The sequence below is a fragment of the Schistocerca americana genome, chromosome X, assembly GCF_021461395.2.
Source record: "Schistocerca americana isolate TAMUIC-IGC-003095 chromosome X, iqSchAmer2.1, whole genome shotgun sequence".
In the NCBI taxonomy this organism is placed as follows: domain Eukaryota; kingdom Metazoa; phylum Arthropoda; class Insecta; order Orthoptera; family Acrididae; genus Schistocerca; species Schistocerca americana.
In genome coordinates, this window is record NC_060130.1 from 784889711 (window position 1) to 784913468 (window position 23758).

The window sequence follows — 23758 nt, forward strand, 5'->3', positions numbered from 1 at the left end:
CTGTTAGAGAATAAAACGGTAAATAAGTATTCTGTGAAGGTGGTTTGAAGAACCCTCTGCCAAGCACTTAACTGTGAACTGCAGAATAGTCATGTAGTTTTAGATGTAGATGGAGAAGAATAGCGTGCACTCATGTAGCAGCTGGAAGCATCTCATACAGTTTTCAAATATTTTAATGTGCGTATTTGATTGTGGAGTCGACTATGATGACGGTTTGGGATTGCATTTTAGATGTAATAGAAGAATTACGTTTCATGGTATTAAACACTGAATCTCCAATGTTGTACTAACCGCCAGAAGATAGATCTTTGATTAGATACTATGCTAAGTGATTATATTCCCAGTATTTGAGTAGAAAATTATTTCTTATGCAATGGGCACTTGCGCAATACATACATGAATTTTGTTCATTGATGTCACGGGTAAAGGGAGCGATAGATGTTATTTTGACCTTCAGTCCGACGACTGATTTGATGCAGCTCTAAATGGTTCAAATGCCTCTGAGCACTATGGGACTCAACATCTGAGGTCATCAGTCCCCTAGAATTTAGAACTACTTAAACCTAACTAACCTAAGGACATCACACACATCCATGCCCGAGGCAGGATTCGAACCTGCGACCGTAGCGGTCACGCGGTTCCAAACTGAAGAGCCTAGAACCGCACGGCCACACCGGCCGGCGATGCAGCTCTCCACGCTACTTTACGTTGTGCAAGCGTCTCACCTCTGAATAACTACTGCAACTTACTTCCATCTGACTCTGCTTGCTGTACGCATTGCTTGGTCTCCCGCTACAATTTTTACCCCCCAGACTTCCCTCCAGTACTAAATTGATAACTCCTTTATGTCTCCGAATGTGCCCTGTCAACCGATCCCTTCTTGTAGTCAAGTTGTGCCAGAAACGTCTTTTCTGTTCAGTTCCATTCAGTGCCTGCTCATTGGTTACGCGATATATCCTAATCTAATGCAATCTTCAACATTCTTCTGTAGCTCCCTATTTCGGCAGCTTCTATTCTCTTCTTCTCTGAACTGCTTATCGTTCACGTTTCACTTCCGTCCAAGGCTGCACTCCAGGCTAATACGTTCAGAAAAGACATTCCAACACTTAAATTTATATTCGATGTTAACAAATTTCTTTTCTTCAGAAACTCTTTTCTTGGCATTGCCAATCTACGTTTTGTATCTTCTCTGCTTCGGCCCCCTCAATTATTTTACTGCCCTAATAGCAAAATTCATTTATTACTTTTATTTTCATATTTCCTAATCTAATTCCATTGGTATCGACTGATTTAATCCGATCTTGTTTTGCTTTTGTTATATTTCAACTAATATCCTCCTATCAAGACACGATTCATTCCGTTCAGCTGCACTTCCAAGTTATTTTCTGTCTCCGACAGAATTACATGGTTATCGGCAAACGTCGAAATTCTCGTAGGTTTCCCTTACTGGTTGCTAAATGCACATATTGAATAACATCGGGGATAGGCTACAAACCTTTCTCACTCGCTTCTTAACCATTGCTTGTCTTTCATGTCATTCGACTCTTATAACTGCACTGTGGTTTCTGTACAAGAAACCTTCCGCACCCTATATTTTAGCCCGTTGCCTTCAGAATTTCGAAGAGAGTATTCCAATCAACATTGTCAAAAGCTTTCTCTAAGTCCAGTGAATGCGAAAATATATTGTTGGCACCCGCCTACATAGGGAGACATGTTCAGTGTAATAAAGAGAAATCAGAGCTCAGATGGGAAGATTTAAGTGTTAGTTTCCCCAGCGCGCTGTTTGAGAGTGCAGCGGTACAGAAATAGCTTCAAGGTGATTCGATGAACTCTCTGCCAGGCAGTTACCTTTACATTGCAGAGTAGTCATGTAGATGTGGATGTAGACATAGAAGTTTACAAATGCTGTAAACGTAGCTTTACCTTTCCTTAAACTACCTTCTAAGAAAAGTCAGTACTGCCTTGTGTGTTGCTGCATTTCTCTGAAATTCAAATTGATTTTCCTCGAGGTCGCCTTCAACCAGTTTATCGACTCTTCTGTAAAAAATTCATGACACTATTTTGCAGCCATGCCCTATTAAATTGATAACTCGGTAATAATCTCACTTGTGAGCACTCGCTGTCTTTGGAATTAGAATTATTATATTCTTCTTGAAGTATGGGGGCATTTCGCCTGTTTCATTCATCTTGCTAACCGGGTGAATGTTTCGTCTTGGCTGGCTCTCCTAAGGATATCAGTAGTTCTGAAGGACTGTTGTCTACTCTAGGGACCTTGTTTCGACGTAGGTCATTCAGAGCTCCGTCAAATTCTTCTCGCAGTATCATATCCCCCATATCATCTACCTGTATTTCCTCTTTCATTTCTATAATATTATCTTCAACTTCATTTCCCTTGTGTAAAACTTAAGTCCGTCCGAACATGCGTCGGAAGGCCCAACCATATCGACCGCCTGCCGTGTCGTCCTCAGCCGATGGCGCCACTGGATGCGGATACGTAGGGGCATGTGGTCAGCACATAGATTCGCCGGCCGCTGTCAGTTTTCGCAATCGCAGCCGCTACTTCTCAGTCAAGTAGCTTCTCAATTGGCCTCACAAGGGCTGAGTTGCTCCCGCTTGTCAACAGCGTTCGGCAGACCTGGACGGTCATCCATCCAAGTGCAAGCCAAGCCGGACAGCGCTTAACTTCGGTGACCTGACGGCAACCGGTGTTACCACTGCGGCATGGCTGTTGGCATTTTCCTTGTGTAGCCCCTCTAGATTTTCCTTCCATCTCTCAGCTTTCCCTTCTTTGCTTGGAACTCGCTTGCAATCTTAAGTTCTTGATATTAATATATCTACTTCTCCAAAGATGCCATTCATTTTTCTTTCCGCGATATCTATTTTTCCCCTAGTTATACACACTTCTATAACCTAGGCTTTCCGGCTTAGATATTTTGCACTTTCTGTCAGTCTTATTTCTTAGCCGTCTGTATTCCCTTTAGCCTGCTTCATTTCCTGCATTTTTATGTTTTTTCCTTTCACCAGTTAAATTAAATATCTCTTGTGACATTCAATGATTTCTACTAAGCCCTGTACATTTAACTATTTGGTCCTCTGTTTCCTTCACAGTTTCATCTCTCAAAGCTACCCATTAGTCTTCTCTTGTGTTCCTTTCCTCTCTTTCACTCAATCTCCCAACAGCTTCTAGTTGTTTCATCTTATCCACGTCTCATCTCCTTAATTTCCTAGCTTTTCGCAATTACTTCTGTTTTAATCTACAGTTCATTACACATAAATTGTTGTCAGAGCCCATATCTGCCCTCGGAAATGTCTTACAGTTCAAAATCTTGTTCCGATATAACTGTCTTCCCATTATGTAATCAATCTGAAATATTACAGTGTCTCCAGGTTTGTTCCACATACACAATTTTCTTTCATGATTCTTAAACCAAGTGTAAATGACGATTAAATTCTACCAGGCTTCCTCTTTCATTCCTTTCCCAAATTTCATATTTTCATACTATTTTTCCTTCTCTTCCTACTAACAAGTTTCAGTCCTCCATCACAGTTAAGTTTTCCTCTTCCTTAACTATCTGAATAATTTCTTTCATCTCACCATACGTTCTTTCAATCTCTTCATCATCCGTGGAGCTAATTAGCATGTAAACTTGTGCGACTGTAGTGCATGTGGGGTTTTGGCCTTTTTCGCTATGATAATGCGTTCACTAGGCTGGTCGTAGTAGCTTACACGCATTCCTATTTTCTTATTCATTATTAGACCTACTCCTGCGTAACCTCCATTTAATTTTGCATTTATATCCCTGAACTCACCTGACCAGAAGTCCTATTCATACTGTAAGTGACCTTCATTAATTCCCACTATAACTTGAACTTACCCATTTACATTTAAAAAAATTTCTAACCTATCTACCCGATTAAGGGATCCAACAACTCAGGCTCCGACCAGCAGAAAGCCAGCTTTGTTTCTCCTGATGACGTCCTCCTGAGTAGTCCCCACCTAGAGATCCCAATGGGGAACTATTTTTTTTTAAAATCATGAGGTAGAGCTGCATGCGCTCGGGAAAAATAATGGCTGTGGTTTCCCCTTGCTTTCAGCCGTTGCAGAACCAGAACAGCTAGGTCGTTTTGGTTAATGTTACAAGGTCAGATCAGTCATTCATTAAGACCGTTGCCCCTGCAACTACTAAAAAGGCTGCTACCCCTCTTCAGAAACCACAGGTTTGTCTGTCTCTTCACAGATACCTCTCCATTGTTGTTGCACCTACTGTATAGTCATCCGTATTGTTAACGTACGGAAGGCACCCTATCTCTGCGACGTCCGTGGTTCATTGAGGTGGGAGCGATAGAGGCGTTTGTTAGAAGTTTCGGTCAAGAGGGTCAGATGTATTTTAACATTTATTTGAGAAAGTTCAGTCCGTATACGCTGTGTAGACAGCATCTCGAGCTTTATAACGGAATTATGTGGTGCTTACAGTAATGTGCAAGAGATCCTTCTAAACACGAGGCTCTAAAACAGGCGGATGGAGTCTACATCCGTATTGACAACGGTTAATCGATAGAGAATCGAAATCGGACAGATGCTGATTGAGGGCGTCTAGCTCTATCTGACGGGTCAGGTATTCTGATTAACAGGGCGGCTTCGTGGATGAAAACTGTCTGAGAGCAGGCATAGCAACCATCTTAGGTAGAATACAAGGTGCTCTGTTCTAGTCTCGGGAATGTTCTAGCTGTATTTTCTAGAGGTGATACACATTGGACGTGAACCAAAATTCGCACACTCGGACGCCACTGCGCGGTTCCTTGCATACAGACAGTACAAAAATGTCTGAAACATAATTTTGTCCGGTGTATATTTTCGGTAGAAAATGGATGTCAACTAATGGAAAAATGACAAAACTGCAACCAAATGTTCGAGAAATACGCTGATGCAATAAATAGTTATATTGCCCAAGTAAGGCAGTAGGTATACTTTTGCGCTAGAATCTTCGAGAGTTCAATACCGGGTTTACGCGTATTTATTTTTTTAATTTCGTAATTTTAATCTCCCCAATAATACTGTAGCAAACACCGCTTCTTAAACATTACATATCCTAAAGCTAGAGCTTTTTTAACACTGAACGTAACAATTATGGGTCAGGTACGTGAGAAATATTCATGAATAGTAATAATCAGTAAAAAAATAAATCACCTGTCACAGGACAGAAATAACTACAAAACTTTGCGGAGATGTTAACCATACGTATCTCATTTCGTAAGAGTAATATTTTGAATGCATCATCAGTGACAGAATGTCTTTCAAATGAGATACATGGTCGTTGGAGCAGATGGCCAAAGCCACCTCCCTGGATTTCCATCCCTACTACATTTACGTCATGAGGGTCTGGGACGTCTTATGACCCCTCGCGTTCACACAACCCCTTCGTCCCCCCCTCCCCGCCCCCCAAATTCTGTCGACAGTATAAGGTATAAATGGCAGGGTTTTCAGCTGCAGGTTGTGGCGTCTTGCATAGAAGGTCTTCCTTGTTTTTATTGCTAGAATTTATCACCTTTCTTATATTAATTAGAATAATTTATGTTTGCCAGATGTTTGCCCAGACCATATTCCTTGTTACTATACTTTGTTATTCTTCTCATTGATATTTATTACCCAATTAGTATAATTTATGATATAAAATGGCGGAACTATTGCGTCACGATCAAAAATGGCTGCCTCCGTGAACTGTGCTACGACGTTATAGTAGACCTAGCACAGCGTAATTAAAAAAACGGACCCAAGTAACTTAGCTTTCATATTGCATGGCCTATTTAATTAAAACATTTAGGAATTTTTCTGGAACCCTCACGGACATGTGTGTAGCAGTAATACGTTAAAAACACGCTATTGATAGGTCACCCAATGTGTCACCAACACTGTACTAAGTGTAAAATAAAAAGTACCAATTGTGATAACTTGTTTAACAGTTGTATGTTGCGTGCAGTATTCATTTAAAACATTTCGGAACGTTTTGGGACAAGGTAACAAATCGCACCTTTTAAGGGTGTATGTATAGCCATTTTTTTCAAACATCCTACGCCAATGCTACATGTCAGTTACGCTGTGGAGGTGTGGGGGTGCTTAAAATAACCTAAAAATGTTTAAAGGAGCGTTTCCATATTTCAAAATACGTTGTTACAGAGCACACAGATGGCAGGCGGTTGCCAGACGAAGCGAGCTGTCCGCCGCCCCAGAGCAAGCAGCCAACCGTGCATTCCTCCCCTGACGTGCTCGGGCCGCCTCGCATTTGCGGCACCCAGACAACGCCAGCGCCAAGTCCGTCTTATCTCACAAACTTCAACCCCAGCACCCCCGACCAGAGGGGGCGTATTTTTTTGCCTCCATATTTCAACGCAGCATCCTACACGACGTGCTCCAAAAGAGAATATAACACAGTTTCTATCACCTAAGGAATTGCTTCTAAATTATAGTGTAGGCTTATTTGACAGTATATTCTTACATCATTTTTTGACCTATGCAGCATGTAATTTGATGTATAATGCACCTGCCATTACTATGTCGTCCTCATTTAAAAAAGAAAATCGCTACTGATAATAGAAAAAAAAGTTATTTTATAAACAAACCCATTTCCTGTGTGCGCGGACTTTTGACGATTTGTTTGGTACAAAGGTTAGCCTGAGAGTATTGTTTTGTCTACTTTCTAACATCTGCATTTACAATTCCCAGGCTGGTTTCTCATCCCGCCTTCATAACTGGTATTACGTGCATATTAAGTGTTTCGTTTTTCGATGTAGTGTAACGTAATATTCCTATTGATACTCTTCCAATCCCATCACAATGTGAGAGTAGAATTCCATTAGATAGAAAGTCATTTCCACCCCAACATTGGCTATGTAGATAACTATGACATCGCGCGGCTCCCCACCCCCGTCGGAGGTTCGCGTCCTCCGTCGGGCACGGGTGTGTGTGTGTGTGTGTGTTGTCCTTAGCGTAAGTTAGTTTAAGTTAGATCCAGTAGTGTGTAAGCCTAGGGACCGATGACCTCAGCAGTTTGGTCCCATAGTACTTACCACAAATTTCCAATACAACTATGACAACGAGAAAAGTGTTTCGTTCCAATGTAGGGTAGTGTTATATTCTAGGTAATTCTTTTGGAATCCAGTCACAGTGTAACAGTACCTATCCTTTCGATAGAAATATGTCTTCATCTCCAACATGTCACTGGCTATGTAGACAGGTATCACAACGAGAAAACTGTGTGGTTTCGATGTAGAGCAGCATAATATTTTTGGTGATTTTCTTGGAATCCTATCACGACGTAAGAGCAGCAGCCCGTTAGATATAACGTTGTCTCGAGTCCACAGCCTGTCACTGACAATAAAGCCTGATATTACAACGGGAAAAATAAATCGCCTCTCTTTTAATGTCTACCACTGGAGTTAGCTGAACATTTTCAGAACGATCCTGTGTGGTAACTTGCCCCTCTTCGTTGAATCTCCTCCACCTCTTTTATTAATCCAACCTGATAAAAGTTCCTAGAGTGATGAGAAACACTCAAAAAGAATCGGTCTTACAACTGTTTTATAAACCACTTCTTTTGTGGATGAATTACATTTCCTGAAGATTCTTCCAACAAACCTCAGCATGGCATCTGATTTTCCTACAAATTGCATTCTCCAGACTGCAGTCCCGACTGTAACTCCTAGGTATTATATGGTAGTTACTGTTTATTGCTGGACTATTGCCAGTACGGTAATCGAACGGTAATGGATCTCTTCACCTATTTATGTGCAACAGTCACATTTATTTACTTTCAGGGTCAACAGTAAATCCCTGCACGAATCGTCTATCGTTTGCAATTCCTCGTGCATTTCGCAACAGCCTACTGGTGCTGCAACCCTCCAGAAGACAACAGGATTCTCTGAAAACAGTCTACATCTACACTTAAACACATACCTCGCAAGTCACTATACAGTGAATAGTTTTGAACGGTCCCTAGTGGTGCCAATCTTATACCACAGCTAAAATTGCTGTCGCAATATACTTCAGAATCTCAGATCACTTTCAACGGTGTTGCAGTCCCACGTTGTCTTTACAGTAGTGTTGAAACGCCCAGGAGTTGGTAGCAGTGTCGAACATAGTCAAGAACGTCGTCTTGTTGCTCATAGCATTGTAAACTGTCGTTTTCGACAGCGAAATCTGTGGGAACTAACGCCCCAAACGAAGGAGTGGTTTCATTGACTCTCTTTATGCCATCCCCTGAGGCCTTTCCGCATCGATTCTGAGCGGTGGTGCGTCTGAATGTGGCCTCGGCCAGAGGTAAGAGAACCACGTGATTTCTACGCTGGGTGTCGCGGTTCTGGCCTCCACCGCAGAAGTGCCCTAAGAAGGGGTCAAATGTGTATAAAAGGAGGTGTGACCTCCTTCCCACTGTGTGACACGTTCACGGTTCCTTCGGGCAGAATTTAGGTGACATTTGGTGCCAATGTGACATCATTAACCTACCTTAAAGGTCACATCAACTTCTAAACTGTGGTGTATTTTCGCACCTGCCGACACCTTGCTGTTTGAAGCTTCGCTGTTGTGGAATGTTTTCAAAGAGATAGTACCAACAGCAATTGAGAGATAAATACCACGTAAATTAATAAGTGATGGTACTGATCCCCCATGGTATACAAAACGGGTCAGATCGTTGTTGCAGAAGCAACGAAAAAAGCATGCCAAATTTAAAAGAACCCAAAATCCCCAAGATTGGCAACGTTTTACAGAAGTTCAATGCGAGATGCTTTTAATGATTTCCACAACGAAATTCTGTCTCGAAATCTGGCAGAAAACCCAAAGAGATTCTGGTCATACATAAAGCACACCAGTGGCAAGACACAATCAACACCTTCACTGCGCGATAACAACGGTGAAGTCACTGATGACAGTGCCACTAAAGCAGAGGTATTAAACACGGTTTTCCGAAACTCCTTCACCAAAGAAGACGAAGTAAATATTCCTGAATTCCAATCAAGAACAACTGCCAAGATGAGAAACATAGAAGTAGATATCCTCGGTGTAACAAAGCAGCTTAAATCACTTAATAAAGGCAAGGCCTCCGGTCCAGATTGTACACCAGTCAGGTTCCTCTCAGAGTATGCTGATAAAATAGCTCCATATTTAGCAATTATATGCAACCACTCGCTCGCAGAAAGATACGTACCTAAAGACTGGAAAATTGCTCAAGTCACAACAATACCCAAAAAGGGAAGTAGGAGTAATCCGCTGAATTACAGGCCTATATCACTAACGTCGATTTTCAGTAAGGTTTTAGAACATATTCTGTATTAGAACATTGTGAAGTACCTCGAAGGAAACGATTTATCGACATATAAACAGCACAGATTCAGAAAATATCGTTCTTGTGAAACACAACTAGCTCTTTATACTCATGAAGTAATAAGTGCTATCGACAGGGGATGTCAAATTGATTCTATATTTTCAGATTTCCAGAAGGCTTTCGACACCGTTCCTCACAAGCGACTTCTAATCAAACTGCATGCCTACGAAGTATCGCCTCAGTTGTGCGACTGGATTCGTTATTTCTTGTCAGAAAGGTCACAGTTCGCAGTAATAGACGGAAAGTCATCGGGTAAAACAGAAGTAATATCCGGCGTTCCACAAGTAAGTGTTATAGGCCCTCTATTGTTCCTGATCTGTATTAAAGACATAGGAGACAATCTGAGTAGCCGTCTTAGATTGTTTGCAGATGATGCTGTCATTTACCGTCTTGTAAAGTCATCAGATGATCAAAACGACTTGCAAAATGATTTAGATACGATATCTGTATGGTGCGAAAAGTGGCAGTTGACCCTGAATAAAGAAAAGTGTGAAGTTATTCACATGAGTACTAAAAGAAATCAGCTAAATTTCGATTACGCGATAAGTCACACAAATCTGAAAGCTGTAAATTCAACTAAATACTTAGGGATTACAATTACAAATAACCTCAACTGGAATGATCACATAGATAGTATTGTGGGTAGAGTAAACCAAAGACTGCGATTCATTGGTAGAACACTTAGAAGATGCAACAGGTCTACCAAAGAGACTGCTTACACTACGCTTGTCCGCCCTATTCTGGAGTACTGCTGTGCGGTATGGGATCCGCATCGGGTGGGACTGACGGATAACATAGAAAAAGTACAAAGAAGGGCAGCTCGTTTTGTATTATCGCGAAATAGAAGAGGTAGTGCCACAGACATGATACGTGAACTGGAGTGGCAATCATTAAAACAAAGGCGTTATCGTTGGTACGGGATCTTCTCATGAAATTTCAATCACCAGTTTTCTCCTCAGATTACGAAAACATTCTGTTGGCACCCAACTACATAGGGAGAAATGATCATCACGATAAAATAAGAGAAATCAGGGCTCGCACAGAAAAATTTGTGTGTTCGTTTTTCCCGCTTGCCGTTAGAGAGTGGAACAGTAGAGACAGCATGAACGTGGTTCATTGAACCCTCTGACAGGCACTATATTGTGAGTAGCAGAGTAATCACGTAGATGTAGATGTAGCCCAAGGCTGACGTCGCAGGGCGCCACGTTTTTGCGCCATTGCAGAGGAAGATTGTAGGCTCCTTGGATCCAAATTTCAAACAGTAGGAAGTGGAAGACAATACGGGGTTTCGAAAAAGTGATACTTTAATTTTTTTGCCCAGTGTATATTACAATAAGGCACCGCACATCAGTGTTCTATATTGAGAAGTAAAATATCTAGATAGGTCAACTCTCAATATGACACCTATGATTACAGCCGTTTGTTGATGTAGACGATCTTCCACAGGGTTAAAAACAATATTTTATCCTCCACAGCATACTATTGCTTAGACATTTAGGCCTGTAATGCACAGCTTCGTATCATCTGTTAACAAGTGCTTTTCGATGTGGAAATAGTACATAATTCAGAATCTAACTGAAACATATCAGAAAGTGGCAACTTGCATACTCCAATAACCTAGTCACGACTCGAGGCGGTAGCGAGAAGTTGTGGAGAATGTTTGATTACATTACCACATAAACCCTTCTTTACATAACAGTTGTAGTTCGCTGCCTGCACCCACATGTCAGAATTCTTTCAGTTATCACTTAAGTAATATTATACTGATTTACGGATACCCTTAACAAAAAGCAGTATACATGGGAGCAATTATCCAGAATTAAGAGGCATATTGGGGAAAAAAATGGCATGGAAGCACTGGAAACCATTTCAAGGACACATAAAAATCCACTACCTAAAGTGGGATTTTCCGGCGTTGAAATAAATGTTGCAATGGTTCATATGCCTGGAGTATTGCCACAACTTTGTGTAGACGACAATTTCTTTAAGGATGTGGATTTAACACAAGATTTTGCTTGGATTTTTTTTTTAACAAAATAATTTCAAACCAAACCACTATCTCTGTCTATAGGAAGAAGACTACTAGGGAACAGTAATATTATTGAACGTAACGATAAGATTATTTAATGTAAATGAGGTCCAATTGCAGAAGAAAAATACATAACAAATTTAAATGTCATATCACAAGTCCAGAAGTGAACAGAGTTATTGGTAATCATATTACAGATTTTATAAAGTACCCAGATATGCATCTACGAGAAACTTTTACATCTTCCTCGGCTAAAGAAGATAGTACTACCAGACTAGAAGCTACGATTCATAACTACAGAATGGACTATGTGTTTTACCCTGTGGAAGACTCTCTAAATGTCTTAAACGCCAACAAAGAGTATTTCTAAGACGCTCCATTGTACTCTATGCCAATCATGTCTATTTTGTGTAAATTACGAGGTACGTTACAAAACAGCTACTGCGTTGTACTTAATAGTGTTCTCCAATTTGTCTACAGGGGCAATAAGAACACACGAAAGTTGATTGGTGAGCAAGTAAAACTTCTGTACAGGAAAGAAATGAAAAATATTATAAAATGTTTTCTGCCTGCCTACAGTTAAATTATTTAGCTGTAAAATATGTGACGATTTTTATCACAGACTCCAACAAAGACTATACAAGTATTATAAAGAAGTTTTATATCAGATCTGGAGAATCATATTTTTCTCAATCCTGAATATTATTTTCCACAATACTTCACATTCTGTATATAAAGAAAGATTATGGAATGGGTTTCTTATTGATAAATCGCATTTGAATGTTTATTTGTAAGAAGATAAAGTTATGCCTCATATAAGATGGAGAACCGTCCACCAGTATGTGTCGGAATTCTACAGCGATAGGATCGTGACATATCGAGACTGCAGTTATCATTGCATAATATTACTGCCCGCATTTGTCGAGATCCCACATCTCGGTGGTCTAACGCGACTAACGTCCGAGAGGACAGACTGCTCGCCTGTGCAGGATTGTACAGCCACGATATGTACCTTTTGTCAGGAAACGGACTTTCTTTACAGCAGTACAAGTGTCCACATGGGCAACGATAATGTCTGTAGCACCACGGCCTTTCTGCTCCGCTTGGCCACGCGCGGTAGCCGCGCGGTCTATGGGCGCCTTGTCATGGTCTGCGCGGCTCCCTCCGTCGGAGGTTCGAGTCCTCCCTCGGGCATGGGTGAGTGTGTTGTCCTTAGCGTAAGTTCGTTTAAGTTAAATTAAGTAGTGTGTAAGCTTAGGCACCGATGACCTCAGCAGTTTGGTCCCATAAGATCTTACCACAACTTTCCAACTTTCTGCTCTGCGATCATTGTGGCTTCCCTCGAAGCGGCAGTGAAGAGAAGCGCATTAGCTGTTTGTGCAATGGGAAAAGTGGACAAAGGAAGAGATCCATACCATCCTTTCAGATTCAAAGTTCAGTATACAGCATCAAGATCGACGTAAATATATGGGGAGGCTTCGCGGAGAACGAACGTTGCCATATGGCATTCGTCTTTGTCATTCAGTTAAAGCATCAGGCATGATTCTATTGGGTAACAACAGAGCCGGTTCGAGAATATTTTTCACACAAACTGCTTGCCATTTGGTGCCCCTTCCCCCCTTTTTCCTTGTAGACTTCTAACCATGCCAGTTTTCGTTACTAATTGATTACACACTGTTTACAAACCTTGCACTTGAACGCCCCTCACAGCTTGGCACCCCAAGCGATGGGTTGTGTCACTGAGCCCTTAAACCTGCCCTGAGTACCATTGGGTACACGGTACTATCACTGCTGATTTGCACAGTCGGGCCGGCCGAAGTCGCCGAGCGGTTCTAGGCGCTTCAATCTCGAACCGCGCGACCGCTACGGTCGCAGGTTCGAATCCTGCCTCGGGCATGGATGTGTGTGATGTCCTTAGGTTAGTTAGGTTTAAGTAGTTCTAAGTTCTAGGGGACTGATGACCTCAGAAGTTAAGTCCCATAGTGCTCAGAGCCATTTGAACCATTTTTTGCGCAGTCGGTAATCTGGACAGCAGACGTTATATTTCTGATGTACAAAGGTCGATGGTAATACCCTATCTTCGAGGTCTCAGTGATGTTATCTTTCAACAAGATAATGCAAGACCACCTTTTGAAGATGCTACCCTAACCTGACTTGATACAGAGAGGGTGTTCGACTGTTGCCTGACCACTACGTTCCCCATACTTCTCATCCATTGAAAACATATCGTCGTAAGATTCCGAGAGACTGGCACACTACTACTCATGAATCAGTACGATTAATGAACTCTGGTATAGAGTTTACGATGCATGGAACAACGTACTCATTTCTGTCGTCCAAGTTCAGTTCGACTTGATGCCCAACCGGATTAGAATCAATGTTGCTGTCGAGGTTGGCAGTTCTGTGTATTAAACTTTTCTCCCTGTATACTCCCAAATCACTTGTAAATTTATCGTGTCCTCTTCCTGCTATACTGTACGTGCACAATAAGTGAGCCAATGTGTTACCTTGACGTTTCCGTTGAGCAGTTTGACGATGCCGGTAATGATGTCCTGGATGTCGGGGTTGGTCTTCCTCTGGTCGCCGCTAGCAGTCGCTGGGCCGGCTGCAGAAGCCTGGCGGGGCTCCAGCAGGGGCAGCGACCTCCCCCTGGGAGCCCCCGGGGCTTCCCCCGGCTGCGGCTCAGCCGTCGAGCTCAGCGCCGCGTGCGCCTCTCCGCTCGACTCCTGCGTGCGCGTCGGCTGGATGTGTTGGTAGTAGTTCCGGCTGGTCGTGTCGCTGCTCTCAGCACTCACGGCCACATCATTGGATGGGACGTCGAGTCCTTCGAGATCTATCTCCTTGACAGTGTGGACGACTGTCCCGGAGGAGCCGGGCACTTGGCCCACTGCACGAGTCGTCATCGAGTGTCCATCTGGGCCACTCTCTACGTCGTTGGCTATCTCCTCGTAGAGTCGACCTTGAAACTCGGAAGACTGCATCGCCGTCTTATGGATGGCGCCTCCGATCGATGTTTGTGTGCCGAATGCATGTTGTGAAATGGTTACCTGGACGTTATCACCAGGCCCACTAGCTGACGCTTCTGTCCTCGTTGGTGCTTTCGCTGTCCCTGTCAGCTGGCCTGTAACAAAAGAAAACAACATGCGTCAATCAGACTGCTGCAAGCAGATAGATGAATACTTCACAAGAAGAATCTAGACAGTGGGATATGTTATTATGAAAGGGGTTATGGGGAGGTGTATTCGTGCCTGTCTAGTCTTTCTGTATCGGCTTAGAGTGAAAATATACAGGAATCAATACATGAAGTTTTAGAGTGCCGCCTCTAGTAGGAAAAGGAACAAAATCTGAACAAATGCGTGTAAGACTCGCGTTCTGTGAATTATGTACAAATTTAATTATGTATGTAGATGGTTCATCTAAGGGTTTTAATGAGTGAGTTTGCAAGTATCAAAATATGTGTCATAAACTGCCGTATCTTTTGATTGCATTGACTTAAAAGCTTAAACATTTTACACCGCCAGGGACTGTAGACCTTCGTATTTGACAAAAATATAAACTTGATACATCTAGCCGTTTCTGAGAAAAATAGGTCTTAACAAACCGACTGACAGATCGGCAACAAAGCGATCCTACTAGGATTCCGATTTTACCGACTGAGTTATGGAGCCCTTAGGAACTTGATAGTAACGAAGGGTCACATTTTTAATGGTACCGGTAGAGAACAATACTATTACTATCTTAACTATGGTTTCTGTTGCAGTTTGTTTCTGGATGAGCGTAGCCAAGCATAGCTGTATAAGTGGTCCAGTACTCGTTGAAGAAACAGTGTTAAATACTATTCATAGAAGACCAAGCGTGTGGGTATGATCAAGAGCGCAAATAAAGTTATGATGCGTCATCCTCATTGGAGTGATTCCATAGCCGAGTGGTCAGCCTATCTGACTTCCATGTGATTTACCTGAGCTGGATTCGTGGTAGTGCCAAAAATTATCCTTTGGTGTGAGTACTGAAATGGGGTCTTGTAAAAATTTATGTTCAGGTCCTTTGCCTGACATTCCGAGACGAGATTCGATATCAGCGTCTGTAGCTCTTCAGAATCATTTGCCAATAGCACAATGTCATCTGCAAATCTCAGGTTGTCAAGTCTCTTACTGCTGGGTCTAATTCCTTCTTTTTCCTAGTTCAGTTTTGGCATTTCCATCACGGCGGAGAACAGCTTGGGAGAGATGAGACCGCCTTGTTTCACTCCTCTGTGAACTGGAAAGTCCTGAGCTGGTTCCCTGACACCAACAAAAGCTATAGAAGTTTCGTGTATACGGTGCAGGATTTTAATATAGGTCACCTCAACTCCTTGCTTAGCCATGGCTTGCACTATAGCAGGATGGCTTACTTAATAAAAAGCCTTTTCAAACTCTACAAAAGCTATACATAGTGGCAGCCAGTATACGGTTGCTCTGCTAATCGCTTCCCGGAAAAAAGTGTAGTGTGACAATACTGCTGCGGAATCCAGTCTGCTCAGCCGGCCGCGGTGGCCAAGCGGTTCTAGGCGCTTCAGTCCGGAACCGTGCGACTGCTACGGTCGCAGGTTCGAATCCTGCCTCGGACATGGATGTGTGTGATGTCCTTAGGTTAGTTAGGTTTAAGTAGTTCTAAGTTCTAGGGGACTGATGACCTCAGATGTTAAGTCCCATAGTGCTCAGAGCCATTTAAACCAGTCTGCTCAATTGCTTGAACTGCGTCAAGGATGTGACTGAAAAAATTTAAAAATATTCTGGCAAAACTTTGTGCAAGACGCAGATTAGGCTTATGGGATTATAGTTTTTATATGGAGAATGCTTCCTTTCTTGTGGAACAGTATTATCAATGTTTTTCTCCAGAGGCTGCGATGGATGCTCGGTCAATGGACAATGTAAAGATTTGCCCTTAAGTTTCCTTGCCAGAAAACTTCACAATAACAACAGACAACTCATCATAACCGAAAACAGTGGCCTATTTCAAGTTATCAATAGCATATTTGACTTCCAAAGGAAGTTCATATGACTGGAGACCTAGCGTCTGAAATGTTTTGACCTATCAATCTAGTATGGCAAGCATTTGGAAGAAATTCAGCTATCTTCAGGTCAAACATGGCAGTAAAACGAAAAAATATTTTGATCGTCGTGTCCTCCCCCTGTTGTCTTACGAAAAAAAAAAAAATGGTTCAAATGGCTCTGAGCACTATGGGACTTAACATCTATGGTCATCAGTCCCCTAGAACTTAGAACTACTTAAACCTAACTAACCTAAGGACATCACACAACACCCCGTCATCACGAGGCAGAAAAAATCCCTGACCCCGCCGGGAATCGAACCCGGGAACCCGGGCGTGGGAAGCGAGAACGCTACCGCACGATCACGAGCTGCGGACTGTTGTTTTACGGCTGTGAGACCTGCACACTTCATAAATATACAAGACGGAAACTTAGAACTGTACAGCTAGGCATGGAAATGTCTATTCTGGTATTTACAAGAAAAAACAAAAAATGACTGAAGACATAAGTTCAACTACCGACGTCAAGAACATCCTAGAGAACAGCTATTATGAAATGGCAGTGGGTCAGCCATGTTGCCAGAAGAAATAATGACTGATGGACAAAGGGGATGCTGGAATGGAGTCCAAGAAACAGAGACAGCCCAAGAAGACGACCATCAGAACTGTGGCACAAACATCTGCGAAGACTGCTGGAGTTAACATACTGAATATCGCCAAAGAACGTTGTTCATGGGAGAAGTTACAGACGTACCTGAACTCAGTACTTGAAGAGACTAAATCGCTTAACGACAAAACTGGCTGCTGCTGCTACTGATGATGATGAGTGGGATGAGACGTATTGGACCTCGCCAAAACAACGAAGAATATACTTGAATAAGTAGCGGCTCCGGTTTCCAAAAGCTTGCATTAAGGAACGGGTAGCCACACACAGTAACCATACGCGCTTCCTTATCGAAGTCAAATAATACCATAGACAGTATCTGATGCAGCGGACGGTGGGCATTGGGTGTAATTGCGAAGTAGGAGGGATGACACCCGTATCAAAGAGCTTTGGGGCAGTATTTGGGAGTTTGAAACTTCCTGGCAGATCAAAACTACGTTCTGTACTGGGGCTCAATCCTGCGACTTTGCCTTTTTGGACAATGCTTTTGGCGAGTGAGCTATCCACGCATGACTCACGACCCGCCCTCTTACTTCCAAAGGTTTACAGAAGTACTCATGAATACCTTGCGGGATAAAACGCCGGCCCACAAGCAAGAATCTGTCTGCGCAAAGGTCTGTGCACATCATGTCTGCACAGACGGATCATAGCGTGTGGACAGGAAATTGCTTCAGATCTGGCTCGTAAACGGCTTTCATTCAGCGGTTTGTTCAGTTTAGGGTTTCTTGTCATTGCGTACACAGTGAATTCTAAAGTGGTTGATACGCGTCAGTGCCTTAGGGTGTTCCCTGCTAAACATATTGAAATATAAAAGGGTAGTCAAAAACTATGCAACTGACAGCATAAGGGAAAAATCGAGCATTTCTTGCTGTCTTCAAAATTATTACAATCTGTTAAGAAAAATAACTGGAAAGGTTAAGAGACATTTACAGCACGAGAGAAATTAATAATGGTGGTAATAGAATTAAACTATAGAATATAATGAAGTGATGATCAGCACAACCAGCCAATGTACGAGATAGTATTACAATTAAACTTAATGACTATACTATAAGTTATAATTCACAAATTCAGACTATTTATAATAAAGGCATCGTAGGGTTCTTTAAACAAGTCCCTAATGTCGGTTAGGAACAGTCTATGTAAATACCTAGCGGTCATAATCGCACACGTTATTGCGTCATTCTGTACGCTCTCGTAACAAGCACTTTACGATCTCCCGGGGATAAAATTGTCCTCAAGCAGTATACAGCTGTTTGAAAGAGTGTTGGATGAAAAAAGAGGTCATTTAGGGAAATATTTAACCTGAAATATCACAAATGACTGCCTACAATAAGCCGTCGCCGTTCTGGCCCATGATGTCAGATACAGCCTTAAGAAAGGTCGTGTTATACGTTGATGATTCAGGGTTCGAGTGAAGAGGAGAACTGAAAAAAGATGGATAATAATTGTAATGTAGTTTCTCCAACAGTGTAGGATTTGTGCTGTGGAGTAGAGTTATCAGTAGTGTCCCAAACAACCGCACCCATTTTGTTGGAAAGCCACTTGTTAAGAGACTCACTTATCAGCATATCCTCTACAACGAAAACCTCATATGGCTTAGCCACCATATATGGCTTTCTAGACACGCGATAAACTTACAGCGTTCGTCGAAGTAAATAAATAAGAGGGACAGGAAAATGATAAACAGAGTAATATGCCTAATCAAACACGCTGATAAATAGCACTAAAATAAGATATAATCATGTGACCGTTTTAACTGACGTGCGGTATTGTGCAATTGTTTGGACGCACGGTCTGCTATCAATAACATCGACATAAAAAAAATCTAGGAGCGCTTCGCGGTTTTCTAATGTGATTTTGGCACAAAACAGTGCAGGAGTTTCAGGTGACACTCAAGATGTCCACGGCATCTACAAATACAGAACAAAACAGTTATGTATTAGATGACTTAAGACGCTAATCAAGTTCAGAACGTTCTAGGATTATACACGAGAAGGCTTATTATTTATATTCAGCGTGAGATAAGAGAACAAACTTGTCAATGAGACAAGCGTCAGGCATTCGATAAATTTCTGCGTAAGATACAGCCAACACTGCATGGACAGGGATGTCTTCTTTGTCATCACTCATTAGCACTGAGGTGGCGTTCCTAATTCGAGAGTTGACCTTTGGGAAACTTCTCAATGCACGCTCAGAACTTCTGCCACAACTTCTGGGCTGGCCTCGGTGTACGAGGGTTTCTCAATACTTGAGTGCAAATCTTCGTGAAAAGTTACGGTCAAAATAACGGTAATGAATACAGGAAACAGGGATTTGCAACAAGGTAACTTTCAAATAAAACAGACTGTCGTAGATTTCCGGGATATAATTAAACATAGAGCAAAATCATCATGGACTGCACAGAGAAGAAGTTCGCAAAGTATGGGAATTAAAGAATACTGAACAAAGTTAAAGACCACATGAAACAAGCTGATCCTAATTAATGTGGTATTCAGATGACGAAAACTAAAAGAAGAAGTAACCACCGGGAGGGAGATAGCACGATGCAGATGAGTGGAACTGATTGACGAGGCAACAGAACGGGAATTCCCATTACTCAGTCAGGCGCCAATACATTTATAATCATAGTGCTGACTAGCTTAAAGAGCTAATATTCAATAACATTCAATAATTTACTGGAGCTCTGCTGTGCTCTGCATGCAAACTTGAGGAGTCGATCGTTGACCTTGTGGACTACTGTGGTCTACTCTGAGACGCGTAAAAGAAATGGTCATTTTTCTCTGTTTTACATTTTCTGCAGACGAAAGTTGTTGTCAGCAGTTATTGGTAGAATTGCATTTCAGGTTTGCAAATGCGGAAAATTAGAGTAAAATATCACATGTTTTTTGCGGAAGGGACCATTTGGAGGGACTTGAATGAGTTTCACGCAGGGTAGGCATACTTTTCAGCCGGTAACCACGTACAACTCTGCCACTCGTGCAATCGGGCACACACACACTCACACACACCTACAAACAATTACAAACTCTTGTGTCACAATGCATTTCGAAAGACTGATATTGTGGTAAACAAGTGGCGAAACAGATGAGTGCACAGCACACGTCATAGCAATGCACCTTGTGTAAACAGTGATTTTGATGTGATAACGTGAAAACCACGGCAAACAACAACAAAAGTAAACTTAAGCAGAAATTAATATATTTTCACATAAATGCAGATATTACAAATTTTAAATCAGGTAATATACTGTATATTTATTTTACAAGCAGTCACACAAAAACAGTCCCAAAAACCTGAGAAGTGCATGTATAAAAAGAAGGTAACATCACAGCAATTTAGCAGAAGCAGCAAGTGATGAGCCTTAGCAGACAGTATAAAAAAATAGCTCAGACTCAAGACGTTATCTTCAAGTATATTTACGCCAACGATTTGTTCTAGGTTGGCTACTGTATGAAAAGAGAAGATATATCATTTGCGACTTGACGAGAGGTAATGGGAGAGGAGCATTTCATAATTTATTGCCATACATTACGCAAAGGCTTGGTTCATGACACGTGAACTTCCTAAATGTGCCGAAATAATATCTAAGGGTCATGGTCTATGTGCAACATCATTGTATCAAGTCATAAGAAGAGAAATTAATCAGTATGCTTGCATATACGAAAGAACTTCAGAGCACACTTCTTGTGTGCAAGCAGCTGGTGCTGAGCAACAACAAATTTTTCAACATAAAACATCCGACAAAAATAAAATGTGGTACCATGAGTCACCCAGTACTACTGCAGTAGTGTTCAGAAGAGCTTAAGAGTCACGGTCACTGCTGTACAACTACACTATTGGTGACAAATTGCTGTTGTTGTTGTTGTGGTCTTCAGTCCTGAGACTGGTTTGATGCAGCTCTCCATGCTACTCTATCCTGTGCAAGCTCTTTCATCTCCCAGTACCTACTGCAACCTACATCCTTCTGAATCTGCTTAGTGTATTCATCTCTTGGTCTCCCCCTACGATTTTTACCCTCCACGCTGCCCTCCAATACTAAATTGGTGATCCCTTGATGCCTCAGAACATGTCCTACCAACCGATCCCTTCGTCTGGTCAAGTTGTGCCACAAACTTCTCTTCTCCCCAATCCTATTCAATACTTCCTCATTAGTTATGTGATCTACCCATCTAATCATCAGCATTCTTCTGTAGCACCACATTTCGAAAGCTTCTATTCTCTTCTTGTCCAAACTATTTATCGTCCATGTTTCACTTCCATACATGGCTACACTCCATACGAATACTTTCAGAAATGACTTCCTGACACATAAATCAATACTGGATGTTAACAAATTTCTCTTCTTCAGAAACGCTTTCCTTGCCATTGCCAGCCTACATTTTATATCCTCTCTACTTCTACCATCATCAGTTATTTTGCTCCCCAAATAGCAAAACTCCTTTACTACTTTAAGTGCCTCATTTCCTAATCTAATTCCCTCAGCATCACCCGACTTAATTAGACTACATTCCATTATCCTTGTTTTGCTTTTGTTGATGTTCATCTTATATCCTCCTTTCAAGACACTGTCCATTCCATTCAACTGCTCTTCCAAGTCCTTTGCTGTCTCTGACAGAATTACAATGTCATCGGCGAACCTCAAAGTTTTTATTTCTTCTCCATGAATTTTAATACCTACTCCGAATTTTTCTTTTGTTTCCTTTACTGCTTGCTCAATATACAGATTGAACAACATCGGGGAGAGGCTACAACCCTGTCTTACTCCCTTCCCAACCACTGCTTCCCTTTCATGTCCCTCGACTCTTATAACTGCCATCTGGTTTCTGTACAAATTGTAAATAGCCTTTCGCTCCCTGTATTTTACCCCTGCCACCATTAGAATTTGAAAGAGAGTATTCCAGTCAACATTGTCAAAAGCTTTCTCTAAGTCTACAAATGCTAGAAACGTAGGTTTGCCTTTCCTTAATCTTTCTTCTAAGATAAGTCGTAAGGTCAGTATTGCCTCACGTGTTCCAGTGTTTCTACGGAATCCAAACTGATCTTCCCCGAGGTTGGCTTCTACTAGTTTTTCCATTCGTCTGTAAAGAATTCGTGTTAGTATTTTGCAGCTGTGACTTATTAAGCTGATAGTTCGGTAATTTTCACATCTGTCAACACCTGCTTTCTTTGGGACTGGAATTATTATATTCTTCTTGAAGTCTGAGGGTATTTCGCCTGTTTCATACATCTTGCTCACCATATGGTAGAGTTTTGTCAGGACTGGCTCTCCCACGGCCGTCAGTAGTTCCAATGGAATATTGTCTACTCCGGGGGCCTTGTTTCGACTCAGGTCTTTCAGTGCTCTGTCAAACTCTTCACGCAGTATCGTATCTCCCATTTCATCTTCATCTACATCCTCTTCCATTTCCATAATATTGTCCTCAAGTACATCGCCCTTGTATAGACCCTCTATATACTCCTTCTACCTTTCTGCTTTCCCTTCTTTGCTTAGAACTGGGTTTCCATCTGAGCTCTTGATATTCATACAAGTCGTTCTCTTATCTCCAAAGGTCTCTTTAATTTTCCTGTAGGCGGTATCTATCTTACCCCTAGTGAGATAGGCCTCTACATCCTTACATTTGTCCTCTAGCCATCCCTGCTTAGCCATTTTGCACTTCCTGTCGATCTCATTTTTGAGACGTTTGTATTCCTTTTTGCCTGTTTCACTTACTGCATTTTTATATTTTCTCCTTTCATCAATTAAATTCAATATTTCTTCTGTTACCCAAGGATTTCTACTAGCCCTCGTCTTTTTACCTACTTGATCCTCTGCTGCCTTCACTACTTCATCCCTCAAAGCTACCCATTCTTCTTCTACTGTATTTATTTCCCCCATTCCTGTCAATTGCTCCCTTATGCTCTCCCTGAATCTCTGTACAACCTCTGGTTCTTTTAGTTTATCCAGGTCCCATCTCCTTAAATTTCCACCTTTTTGCAGTTTCTTCAGTTTTAATCTACAGGTCATAACCAATAGATTGTGGTCAGAGCCCACATCTGCCCCTGGAAATGTCTTACAATTTAAAACCTGGTTCCTAAATCTCTGTCTTACCATTATATAATCTATCTGATACCTTTTAGTATCTCCAGGGTTCTTCCATGTATACAATCTTCTTTCATGATTCTTAAACCAAGTGTTAGTTATGATTATGTTGTGCTCTGTGCAAAATTCTACCAGGCGGCTTCCTCTTTCATTTCTGTCCCCCAATCCATATTCACCTACTATGTTTCCTTCTCTCCCTTTTCCTACACTCGAATTCCAGTCACCCATGACTATTAAATTTTCGTCTCCCTTCACAATCTGAATAATTTCTTTTATTTCATCATACATTTCTTCAATTTCTTCGTCATCTGCAGAGCTAGTTGGCATATAAACTTGAACTACTGTAGTAGGTGTGGGCTTCGTATCTATCTTGGCCACAATAATGCGTTCACTATGCTGTTTGTAGTAGCTTACCCGCATTCCTATTTTCCTATTCATTATTAAACCTACTCCTGCATTACCCCTATTTGATTTTGTGTTTATAACCCTGTATTCACCTGACCAAAAGTCTTGTTCCTCCTGCCACCGAACTTCACTAATTCCCACTATATCTAACTTAAACCTATCCATTTCCCTT

The 23758-nt window shown here is 41.7% G+C and overlaps 1 protein-coding gene across 1 annotated transcript in view; it reads right to left on the reverse strand.

Moving 5' to 3' along the window:
• The window catches only part of LOC124556319 (mucin-6-like), a 310887-nt gene that overhangs the window by 121379 nt on the left and 165750 nt on the right, over positions 1–23758 (reverse strand). The window contains exon 2 of the mRNA XM_047130291.1: positions 13914–14527. Coding sequence (XP_046986247.1) covers positions 13914–14527 — 614 coding nt within the window. The remainder of the gene's footprint in view (positions 1–13913; positions 14528–23758) is intronic.